The sequence below is a fragment of the Lepidochelys kempii genome, chromosome 17, assembly GCF_965140285.1.
Source record: "Lepidochelys kempii isolate rLepKem1 chromosome 17, rLepKem1.hap1, whole genome shotgun sequence".
NCBI lineage: Eukaryota > Metazoa > Chordata > Testudines > Cheloniidae > Lepidochelys > Lepidochelys kempii.
In genome coordinates this window covers 19,928,332-19,940,834 of record NC_136396.1, presented here as the reverse complement: position 1 = coordinate 19,940,834, position 12,503 = coordinate 19,928,332, and the positions used below count along the sequence as shown (strand labels likewise).

Sequence of the window (12,503 nt, the reverse complement as noted above, 5' to 3'; positions counted from 1 at the left end):
CAGGGATTTTTCCCTTAACATTGGGGCAGCGCATGTGGCCTCTGTTGCCTCATACTGCCGCATGATGGTATAAAGGGCCAAGCTGCCCCGGACCCCCTCAGTTCTTTCTCACTGCCTGTGATCGGTAATTGGAGTGTGTTGGCTTGCTTCTGCAAGTTTATCCCCTTATGGGGAATCTCTCAGCTTTACTATAAATAGTTGGCACTTGTTAGTCGTTTAGATTAATATAAGTTTCATTTATTATTTGTATTGTTTTATTGGCGCATCAGTTCCCCTTTTGTACAGGGCGCAGACCCCCAATACTAGGGTATGCCATGATCTCCAGTGTTTAAGCCTCGTGCCAGCTGCAAAAGACCTGTGCTGGTAAGTTACCCTCATTCCACCTGCCTAAAGCGTCTCAACAAGGGTCACATTAGGGACCGCTGCCAAATTTGCAGGGACTTTTAAACCTCAAACGAAGAAAGACTGAGATGGAGGCTGCCCTGCATCTACCTTCTGAGCCTTACTGCTTGGGGCATGCAGCACAGGGCTCTTCAGCCTGGGTGTGGAATGCCTCTCCGGCCACTGTCTTGGGATGTCGGCACCAGTCCCCTTCCCCATGCCAAGGAGCTGATTTGTCTAAAGAGCTGAGATCAGTAAGTGCTCAGGAGGACAGAGGAAGGGGCCCTTTGGCAAGAGACTCTCCCCGTACTGACCTATTCGCATCAGGGCTCATCAACTCTGGCAGCTGATCCCTGCCATTGTACCAACTACTTCTGGGCAACAACATCTGCAACAGGAAAGTATCTCTGTACCAACAATGCCAGAGGCACGTCTGGCCGCATGAGATCTACTCTGCCTTTGGGTGCCAGGCTCCCTGATGGTACAGGAGGCAACTCACTCGGTGACGGTGCATCCTCAGGCCCCAGCTACGGACTTGCCTGAAGCTAGTGAGTCGGCACTGCAGGGGGATAAAGCTTTCAACCATCTGGCGTTTTCTCAAGCAGTGCAGTCCTGGGATAAACCTACTTGGATATCTCAGAGCTATGTGCCAATAGCTCCAGAACAGTGCACCTCGACCTCGGGACCGCTTGGTATGGCACCACTCTGATGGGCTGACTCAGGGTCTTGCTCGGAGCCTGAGGTAGGCTTTTATGCCCCTTGCTCTTGAGACAGATGACCGCGCTCCTCTCCTCCGTCAAGGGAGGTGCCCACCGGAGATACAGAGACACTCCAGAGAAAGGAAACCTTACTCATGGTTGGGGTCCTGTGCTGTACCAGTGGCCCTACTGGAAGCCATGGAGCATGTTTTTAGTTTCCAGATCCTCCCTGGTTCCTCAGTCTCTTAGATCTCCTACCACGCTCCATGAGGAGTCCCAGGAGGATGTTTTCAGTACCGAGCAAAACGCTCAAGGCCTGCAAGCTTTGGAACATCCACCCGCTACACTGCAGGAGGATCAGCCTCAGCCTCCTTTGCGTTCGTCCTCACCTGCTGAGACTGTAGCTCCGAGAGACGCTTCCCTGGTCCAAGATGACTACAGGGAGTACCAAGACCTTTTCGTAAGAGTGGCTTTGGTGAATTGGCCTTTGTTTTGGAATGAATTTCACCTTATTTGTGAAATACAAAATATTTACCTTGCAAATAATTTCTAAATTGCAGGTCCCCAGTATTCTGGTAGGGTCTGTCATGTGGTCACAGAATGCATACAGACAAGGAGACTGGATCTTGATTTCTGCCCAGTTTCCTGCCTTCAGATGGTGTTACTGTCTCAGATGTGATGGTGCATTAGTATTTTCGGTGGAATGGGTTTCTCTGTTTGTCCACTGCGCACCACTTAATTTAGGCCCCGTGCTGGTGATTACTAGTGTCTTTTACTTTGAAGTATCCTTTCACTACTGCAAGAATTACGGTTTATCGCAGAATGCCTGTGGAAAGAAGTGTCCATAGCATGGTCAAATGAGCACCCTTGACACAAGGCTTAACTGGTCCACAGATGCCTTGCGTTGGCCCTCTGCACAGAGGTGAATTTCAGCAAGGGTGCCATGCTTCTGTTACTGTGAATGTAACACCAACTTTGATTTAGGCACTAGAAATGAATGTTTGTCTCCGTTTATCTTTCCCAAACTCCTGGATCTGCTGCAGAGTGAGTTAACTGAAGGACAGGGGGTCCGGGCGAGGCTGGTGTTTCACTCCTGTGCTCTGTTGTGGGTCACAAGTGAAAACGAGGGCATTGGGTTTCATTGTAATCTCTCTTCAGCCACTGCTTTAATCTGGCCCCAGTGTTAGGCGTAACTGAGGCTGTGCCCTGCAGTTGCTTTGCTGTAACTCCCCCATGTGGATGCTGCGGGCATGAACTGAAAGGTTTCTAGTTCTCATTAATGTAATCCTGTCTGAAGAGGACGATGGTAACATGGAATAGAAACCTTTCAGTTCGTGCCCGCAGCATCTGCACAGGGGAGTTACATCACGGCACTTCAGTGCTGCAGCATAGACCAGCCCTGAGTCTCTGCGCAGAAGAGAGGCCAGGAGTGAGGTGGGTTGTGAAATCCCCGGGGCGAAATGTCACATACTAACAGAGAGGAAACAGCATGGCTTCAGATAAGCCATAGGAAAATGGATCTCACCAGGAAGAGGAAAGTTCGCGCCCTGGCTAGAAGTTTAAAGGGAGGAGCCCACGTTGTTCGCAAGCATCTTGCAATGAAGTCACTGTATGGGGCAGAGAGGTGGTTGTGCGTGTGTGTGTGTGAGAGAGAGAGAAGCAGCTGGTACTATGCATGGTCGTTGTTCACTAATTGTCATCTGTCCTAACTTCAGTTGTAACCTGTGAGTTTCCTTGGACCATTCAAGCATCCCTCCCCCCACAATGGGCTTGCTTGTGAATGGGGTATGTAGGGTGACCAGATGTCCCCATTTTTATAGGGACAGGCCTGATATTCGGGGCTTTGTCTTATATAGGCCCATTACTCACACTCACAGTCACCCTGGCTCAATTGTTCACACTAGCTATCTGGTCACCCTTGGTGTATTTATCTGCTCCAGCCTTCATCTCTGGGGAGTTTAATAAGAACCGATCTCTCATGATGGGAGCTGGGGTAGCTAGGGGAATGGTATTGCCAGACTCCCGCAAACTGGGACACTGAATTAGATTCCTGTCCCATCATCTGCTAAAACTCCCAGGGACAGCTCTTGTGAATGTGAATCACACAGCGCTTCAAAGGAGACGATCCTGCACCTTGCAGAGGAACATGCCATAGAGGAACCCTGAGATCCATCTAGCTCTCTTTGGGCTGTTCGCGGCTGCCTGTCACCCCAGTATGTGACCACCTTCCATGTAAAATCGGTAGCAATTAGCAACATCCCTAAAGGACTTCACGGAGTCTCTGGCGCTTCTCATTTGATGTGTGTTGAAGGAAGAAGGCATGCCGGGGTCATAGGAGAAAACCCTGTCTCCCATCCTCTGTTGCATAGCATGGGATGGCCAGCAGTATTCACCGGATTCATCTCAGGCACTGCAATAAGACATAGGGCTGTGATGGTCTCTCAGATAGCTTGGCCCTGTATTAAGGATTTAACTGTAAGACCATGGCCCCTTGGCTGGAAGGAGTGTCCCAAAGCCCCCTCCCTTTTATCTGCAGGAGTCTTGTTGCCCATAGTTTTATATTTTTGTTTTGAGAAGATGATTTGGTGCTTATGAAAATGAAGGAGTGAAACACTCATTTGGGCGGTGGTTAGTGCAGGCAGGCACCATAGATCTACCATTGAGTCTCCATCCTGAGCTTCTGTATCACCCATAAGCAGAGACTGCTGGCATTGTGAGGCTTTTTTATTTGTTTTTGTGACATTGGCCAACTCTTTTCTGGGGCTGAGAGCCACTGGCCATTTTGTAGGGCTTGATTTCCTCACCCCCATCCTGTACCTTGTGTAGTCATTTACATCTGGGTAAAATACTGCTGTCTGGGTGACACCTTTTCACACTCACTTTGCACAGGTGTTTGTGATTACACTCGTTGCAAGGCTGGGGAGAATCCAGCTCCAGATCTCATCAGGACTGTGTTTGAGATGAGAGGTTTTAGAGTAGCAGCTGTGTTAGTCTGTATCCGCAAAAAGAACAGGAGTACTTGTGGCACCTTAAAGTTTAACAAATTTATTACAGCATAAGCTTTCGTGGGCTACAGCTCACTTCATTGGATGCATAGAATGGAACATATAGTAAGAAGATATATACACACACACACACACACAGAGAAGGTGGAAGCTGCCATACAAACTGTAAGTGGCTAATTAATTAAGATGAACTATTATCAGCAGGAGAAAAAAAACACTTTTGTAGTGATAATCAAGATGGCCCATTTTGACAGCTGACAAGGAGGTGTGAGGATACTTAACATGGGGAAATCGATTCAATATGTGTAATGACCCAGCCACTCCCAGTCTCTATTCAAACCCAAGTTAATGGTATCTAGTTTGCATATTAATTCAAGCTCAGCAGTTTCTCGTTGGAGTCTGTTTTTGAAGCTTTTCTGTTGCAAAATTGCCACCCTTAAGTCTTTTACTGGCCAGAGAGGTTGACGTGTTCTCCTAACGGTTTTTGAATGTTATGATTCCTGATATCAGATTTGTGTCCATTTATTGTTTTGCGTATAATAGCTCACCTTAATTAATTAGCCTCTTCCAGTTTGTATGGCAACTTCCACCTTCTGTGTGTGTGTGTGTGTGTGTGTGTGTGTGTGTATCTTACTATATGTTCCATTCTATGCATCTGATGAATTGCCACAAGTACTCCTGTTCTTTTTGAGATGAGAGGAGCTCATGTCCTAGCAGCCCTTCTGTGTCTCCCAGCGGAACAGGCCATCCATTCTGCACTGAACACTGGGCCTGTCTGTGCTGCTTTGTATGGTGGAAGCATCCAGCCACACACATTCTGTTCTCTTCCCCGCTAAACCTGAGCAAGGCGTATGGGCTTTTAGCTTAGAATGTGGTAGAGGTTTGGGGCCAGTGTGAGTTGGTTCAGGGGGTTTTCACCCCTTTATCCTGCACTGTCACTTATTCTAGTTCTAGCAGCTTTGCACTGTACGTACTATGCTGTCGTCCTTGTGCGGCTGCACTTCTGCTTCACTGGGGGGTTGGGGGGGTCCATTAGGAGCTGTGGAAGAGCAGTACCTCCTGTTTTCCCTTGAAGTGTGAACATCTCCTGCCCACTGGGACATTGCCCGTTTCCAACAGCTGAATGAAGGCAGCTTGCAAGGTTGCTCTGTCACTGGTGTGTCTGGCACAATTACATGTTGCGACTTCGGTAACACACCCTAAGTCTTATCTGTTTTGATATTAAAGGGGGATGGGAAATGAGCCTCGAAATGGCTTCTTCCCGTGCAATCCAGAGTCAGCTCTGCTGCAGTGACAGGCTGAGGCTACATAAGTCATGTTAGCAAATTGCTTGGAGGCTTTACCAATTGCCCGAGCCGTAAGCCAGTGACACCAGAAGCTGCGTGCCTGCCACCAAAGGCAAAACTAGAGGCTGCAGCTGGATTGGGGCCCTGGGATTGTGATTGTAGCTACATTTTTAGGATAGTTGGAATCTGGAGGGAAACGAATGAGTGAGGCTGTTTTATCTGTGGATTTACTTCCCTCCCATCCTCTAGCCCAGGGTAGGGTTTCCTACTTGATAAATATGCAAAATCGGTGCATTGCAGAATCAGTCTATCAGTTACTACTAACTCTGGCTTCAAGATCTGGCAGCTAGCCTAGCCCTCTTGATGGGTTACCCTGACCCTGAGAATGGATTGACTAGTCAGCCAGTCTCAGCTGGGTATATTAACCAGGCAGGACTCAGAAGGCCTGATCCTAGTAAATGCTCAGCACCCTCAACTCACTTGGATTTCAGCTCAAGCTGCAATTGTTCAGTGCCTCTGGGAATCAGGCCCACATGGGCAGTTGGCTTTTGCCTGAAGCTACCAATGACTTAAGCCCAGACCTTTATTGTTACAGTGTGTTGGTTTTATTCAGTGCTGTGATTTTCCTCCCTCATGGCTGGCAGAAGCCTTCCCAGGTTGCATTGTGTTAATACCACTCCTCAGACCGTTGTGGGCACGTTTGTCCTATCACGGTATAAAGCTGCTGTTTGTTTCCTACCTCTCTCAGTTCAACCTGTAACTACAGCAGTGCCGTGCATTTGTTTTTTAAAGTCATGAAAAATCAGTGTAGGCACATTATATTGGTTGCATCCCTTGGCAGATTTCTTCACGATGCTTTGATTCACATGGCACTTACTAATATGCTCCTTCACTGGCACTAGACACTCACAACAGGGCTGTGCCCATTTACAGAGAAGAACCACCAGTTGCCTGTCGTCTTCGTGGGTATTAGCTATTTGCTCAGCATCCACCGCCTGCGTCAGGGCAGTGAGCATCGAGTCAGGTTGCTGGCTCAGTGTCTGTCTATGCTGATTATGGAGCAATTTAGTTTGTAGCCTAAACTCACGGGATGGAATTGAATCGTTGCCACAATGGATGGAAAAGGCCAGATAAAAGGACCTCACCTCTGCCCGTGAAAGGAGAGAACTGTTGATAGATTAGTCCAAAAGACATCCTGGATATGAAACTGCTGCTACTCGAGAGGTGGATTAAATCCCAAATGGAGATGTAGTTTTCAGTAAGTGAAGAATTTGAGTAGTTCTCCAGATTGCAAAGGGGATAATCCCTAGATGCCCTACTGGAGAAAATGCTGCAAATCAAGGCTCTTCCCTAATTGCATTGGGCTAGAGGTTACAGCCTGCCCAGATCTCCATGCAAAACAAACTGAACAGCGGAACCAAGAGCTGGGAGGGAGACTGGAGGTGTCTGTGCACTGTTACTTCACAGAAGGATTTATTTAGTATGAGCTGCTGCTGGGATGTTTAGATTGCTCTTAGATGGAAAATGTTCTCTTGATTTGATAATGCAGAAGAGGATGTGATGGTGCCTTGCATCATGTGTGGTGGGAGTCTACTGTACAACTGTGTTTCTGACACGGTTGAGATTATTATGGTTACTAGGGAAACGGAGCTTGAGCCAAAGATCCTGTTCTGGACAGTCTGAAGCGGATGGAGAGCATCCAGCAATACATGCGATCTGCCACAGTAGGAATGGCAGCATTCTGTCACGGCTAGGGCACAGAAACAGAAATCAGGACTCCTTGGGCCTATTCCATAGCTCAGTCGCTGACTTTCTGTTTTGATTTGGGCAAGTCACTTGACTCCTCTATGCCTCAGCTTTCCCTCTGCAGAATGGAGGTCATTTCCTCACAGGATGGGATGTGAGGCTTAATGTTTGTAAAATGCTTGAGACCTTTGTACAAAAGACTGTGTATAAATACACAGCATAATTGGCCATTCATGGCAGGCGAGCACATTGAAACCTAGAGAAGTGTGCTTGCATTTTGACCATTCAAAGACTTAATTGAAACCGTTAGGGTAGCATTTTTAGAGCGTCTGCTCTGCAGATGTCATTAGAGAGGAATGTCCCTTTGATCTCCATAGTCTCATGGACCAGTGAGTATGCAACTTGCCTTTGGGTGGAATTATTGGGCAGCTAGCTCTTTGCAAGGCAGTGTATGTGTTTTTCGTGATCTTAGATTTCTCGCCATACCCTAGTGCATTCCTGTTTCTCTGCTGTGGTATTTGTTAGATGGAGACTATGCTGAGACATGTTAGCTGGTATGTAATTATTTTCCATCTATCCTGCAGCATTATTTGGGACGGAAACTGGCTTATCTGTATCCTCAAATGTTAAAGAGATTCATTCCCTGTATTTAAAGGGCTTCCTAGTTTTAGGAATTGTTCCAGTTTCTCAGCTTGATTAGTTAACTTATTAGGGGCGGGGGGTGAGAGGGAGCGAGACCATCTCTAATTTAATTTAATATGACCCCAAAGGGAACAAACTCGCAATGATCAATACAGCCTTTCTTCCTAATGGATGGCACTAACATAGTAACATTCAGCGCCGCCTCTCTGGTGTCTGGAATCGCTTCATTCAACCTACATGGTTTCCTTTAAAAAAAAAAAAAAAAAAAAAAATGAAAAAAGCGGCTATGATATAAACTGTTGCTGAGGTAACAAGGGTACAGGGGAGGGAGTTTTATCCCCCCCTTCCATACAGAAGCAGGGAAGTTGGCGGTGGGGGGAAGAGTGTGCTGCAAAGAATCATGGGAGGTTTCATTCTCGACTCCTAATTCCTTTCTGCCACTGCTGCCAGATGTTGCAGTTTCTCAGGGTTGTGTGGATCTGCTCGGTAACTTTCAAAGCGTCCGGCGAGAATCCTAGCGAACTGAACTGCTCCAACCATGACCTGTGTAGGGACTTGGCATGCAGGCTCCGTTCTCCGGAACAAAAGGAAACTGGCGATTTGGCTTTAAGCTCCGAGAGGTGCAGAATGGAAAGGCCTGTGTGCACATTTTTCAACAGCTAAGTTAAAATCTCTCCCTTCTCGGACGGATACAAAAGCTCTGGGATTCTTTTCGTTTTGCCTTTTTTCCACCCTAACCATGGGATGTCTGTACTCGGTACCGCAAGAGGACCTGACTCTGGGGAGGTGAGTCAATCTTCCCGATCAAGCAATCTGTAGATCTTAATCCCAGGACCGCGTCTCTCTCAAGAGCTACATGTAATTGTGTATTGATCTCCCTGCTGAACTCTGAGGGCAGGAAGAGAAGAGGAAAGGAGGTTCTGCCTAAACTGCTACTCAGACTGAGAAGTACAAGAGACTGCTCTCTGTCCAGTGGGACGGAGGGTGTACAGGGCAGTTTCTGTTTTTTTTCTGACTCAGAGCGACATCTGGACCTAGGATCTTGTGCTGAAAAATACGTACAAGTTAGTGCCATTGGGGGTCCTAAGGAGGAATATTTTTGGGGGCCCCCCCACACAATACATACTAATAATAGGGGGACCTCTTGAGCTGCTCCAGGCCCTAAGCAATTGCTTAATCTTAGTGCGAGCTCTGCAAGTTGGTAACTAAACAAGACCGCTCTGCTGGGAGGCTGCTGCCTTGGGAGTTTGGGATGTGGATGGTTATGATCTGGAGACTTCCAGACCCTCATCGGGCTGCGTTGGCATTTCTCTCTTTTGAACTGTTGGCTTTAAACTCGAACAAGAGACAGAGTCTGAAGGAGGCTCTCTGCATTCTTGGATGTTGGTAGGAAGAGTGAGAGAAGCATAGTCTGTATAGTTGTATATTTTAAAGATGTAGGTTAAGTTAACACCCCCTCCCTCTGCCTTGTTTCTCACTTGTGGTACAAGCTATACCGTAGACTATTAGAAATAAAAGAGCATTGTACATATTGACGGTACTTTTCACCCCTTAGGTTTACTGTTTTGGTTCGCTCTCCTTTTGGGGCAATGAAAATAGACTTCTGGTATGGCTTTTATCATCCATTTCTGTTCATTTTCACATTCAGGTTCTCATGGTCTATCAGGGTGCTGCAGTGGGTTGTAAAAACCAAAACCTGTTGTCTTTAATTTGTTTGGTGTTTATGGAGCGCCCATCACCACAATAGCTAAACGCTAGATGAGTGTGTATCTAAATAAGATACACACTCTACATACTGTGTATGGAAACATATTTTCTTTTGGTTTTAAGTTGTGTAACTGCTTCTAACAACCTAATCCCCTGATGGCTTTCCCTTAAAATTGGTCTAGTACAGCTGCTGTGTAAGTTACAATGTCTACGTGGATCTATCATTGTCTGATGCTGGTTTCTTCTAATCAGTTAGACCTCCTTGCACAGTTCTCTCTCCCCTGACACCTAACCTGTAGCTGCAAGGGACTTATTTCTTGCAAAGAGAACAGGGTCCAGTCAGAGCCTAGTGAGGGGAGCTGTAGCAGTTCATTATTTTGGGGTGGGGAGAGAAGGCCTGGAGAGAGATTTATTTAAAGCCCTCTTTGTGCTGGGGATGTGCTCAGACACATTCTCTGGGATCCCTCCTTTGGGGCTGCACGGGTTAGGAAACTGTTAGCGAACTCTGCACATTCTCACACGATCAGAAGCCAGAGCCTCTTGTTTTTGCCCAGAGGCGGCTCTCTTCCCACGGGAGACCCAGCCTCGCATTCTTCCACCGTGAAAGGGAAATGGGAACGCGTCCCATGCTCCTTGCTTCCTGCGTGCTGCTAAAGCCCCATGTGGTGAATGAGAGTGAGCAAACGGCTGGCACTCATCCTTCTGTCTGGGAAAAGACTATAGTGAGAAAGCCGCCACCTCTCCTGGGGTTCCCAGGACCGGATCACAGTCTCATATAGTTTATTTCTATTCAGTTCCAGAGTCATCTGGGTCGCTTTCACCAGTGTCACCCTTGTGAGACCAGTGCAGTTGCACTGGTGTGACTGAGACCTTGTGTATACTGTCTTTCTAGCCACTAATGACCCTAGTGTAGACACAATTTAGACTGGCGGAGTTTGTCCCTGTTTCAAAGTGGAGCAAGCTGCACTGATACAAATTGGACTATGCTAGTATAAATTGTGTCTATACCAGAGGCCTGCATCAGTGGCTGAAATCCCTGTGTAGACAAGGCCTGAGAGGAGACTTTAGCCCTCAGATGGCAGCAACCTGCTTGCAAGGGACTTTTGGTAGCTCTGATCAGTAATCAGTCTCTCCAGAAGCACAGCTCTGTTCCAAGGAGATCTCCAGGTGTTTGCTTCTTTGGATGCATCTACACTGTGACGAAAGACCCGCAGCTGGCTCGGGTCAGCTGACTTGGGCTGCAGGACTATAAAATTGCAATGTAGCCATTTGGCCCTGCGAGCCGAAATCATCTGACCCAGGCTCTGACACTTGGTGCTGTGGGTTTTTTTATCACAGCATACACATACCCGCTGGTTCGTTCTGTGAGCAGAGCAGCCGTGTTCCTTCACATCCAGTCCCCAGCTCAAGCGGTAACCACAGGACACAGGCTTGTCCCAGAAGCTTTGTAATGAGGGGCAGCTGCGCCTACGGGCCGATGTGCCTGCTTTCTGAGTCAGATGTGTTTAAAATGTACTCTGTTCTCATGCTAAGCGGATGAAAGAGCATCCCTTTACTGTCTCTGGAGAGAAGCAAGAAGTTCATCCTTCCCTTCTCTTGTCCTGTGTTCTCCTCAGCCCTGCCCCATGGATTGCGCCGGCAAGGGGATGTCGGTGTGGGGCAGTCATGAGAACCCCGTAGGATAATGAATCTCAGAACAGATCATTTCAGCCAAGAGGTGGGAAAGGACGTTTGAAGGGACTTGGGTGGAAATCCATCTGAACTGGAGGTCTGTGTTGAGCTGCAAGGTTCCGAGCTTGCGTCACGTTGAGGTTTGCCCGAGACGGGGCGGGAGTTCCGGGGAGCTGTGCAAACTGAAATGTCTGTTCAGCTTGTTGGCTGGATTTTGAGATGAAGAAGCCCTGCGACTGACCAGCCGGGGTCCTCGAGGCTTCCTGAACGTAGGGACTGCCAAACCAGAAGAGAATAATTGCACATCTAGTCTGGTAGCATATCTCTAGCAGTGGTCATCGCCTGCCGCCCACCGGTGCAGCGCCGGTGGGAGAAGGAGAGCTTATTCCCAATCCCAGACTGGAGATCAGCTTTTACTCACGCCAGGTCTATACTAGGCGCGCTTTGCTGGTACAGTTATCCCAGGCCCCCATCCTTGCTGAGTAAAGCAAGCTATGCTAGCAAAAGTACAGTGTGATCGATAGAACTGTCTGCTCTGTAGGGTTTGGCCAGCACAGCTGTCTCTGTCAGGGATGTCTCCCTATCACACCTCTGACTGATCTGGGTAGGCCATCCAAAGTTGGTAGTGTGGATCTGGACTTAGAAGCATGAGGAGTAGCAACCCCTTCTAGTCTGTATCCTCGCTAGCTTAAGTGCAGATGCTGCTTTTATTCATATAGATGATTAATTGTTGTTGTTTTTTTAATTCTTTCTCCACTTGAGCTCTTTCTTCCTGTTGCAGTGAGTTCAGTGGTTAATGTTGCATAAAAGCATTTCGATTGTTTCCTTTGTGTGACTTCACTGAGTGCCTTCTGGGGCTGGTTAAACAAAAGCATTCGATTTTGAACGTCTCTGTGCAACTTGCTGTGTTTACAGACGTCTATCCGAGCTCTGCTTTCTAGATTAAATAGTCCTTGGGCTAGAGTTACAAAGGGATTTAGGTGCTTGAAGACGCAGCTGGGCGCCCAGAGGGATTTATGAAAGTGCCAAAGTGAGTTAGGCACCTGACTCCCATGGGCGCCCCAACCCCAGTGACCGATTATTTCTGCTGTCCTTCTCAGTCTGTCTCTTGTGGCCAAAGTGGAAGCACCATTGCTCAAGGCGAGGGTGTACCCATGGATTCATAAAGCAGTGATGTAATCTCAGTAGCTAGGGCAATTAAACCAAGAAAATAATCGAGACGGGGAACAGTGTCTGGGAGAGAGGGAGCATCACTGTTCGCTGTGTGTTCTTGGTTTCCAGTGACGCTAGCGTGTGAAGATCAAGGAGGGAACAGAAGTAGTCAGGCCCTACCACCTTGAAGAGGTTTATGCTTCCAACATAAGTGT

The 12,503-nt window shown here is 47.7% G+C and overlaps 1 protein-coding gene across 13 annotated transcripts in view; it reads left to right on the top strand.

The window, feature by feature from the left end:
- Window positions 1-12,503, top strand: part of POR (cytochrome p450 oxidoreductase) — a 61,326-nt gene that overhangs the window by 26,862 nt on the left and 21,961 nt on the right. The window contains exon 1 of one of the 13 annotated variants that reach the window (XM_073315681.2): window positions 8,483-8,544. The exons of the other annotated variants lie outside the window; for them this stretch is intronic. Within the exon in view, the coding sequence (XP_073171782.1) occupies window positions 8,498-8,544 (47 nt within the window). The 5' untranslated portion in view covers window positions 8,483-8,497. Of the gene's footprint in view, window positions 1-8,482; window positions 8,545-12,503 lie in introns of those variants that run through there. 13 annotated transcript variants of the gene reach the window in all.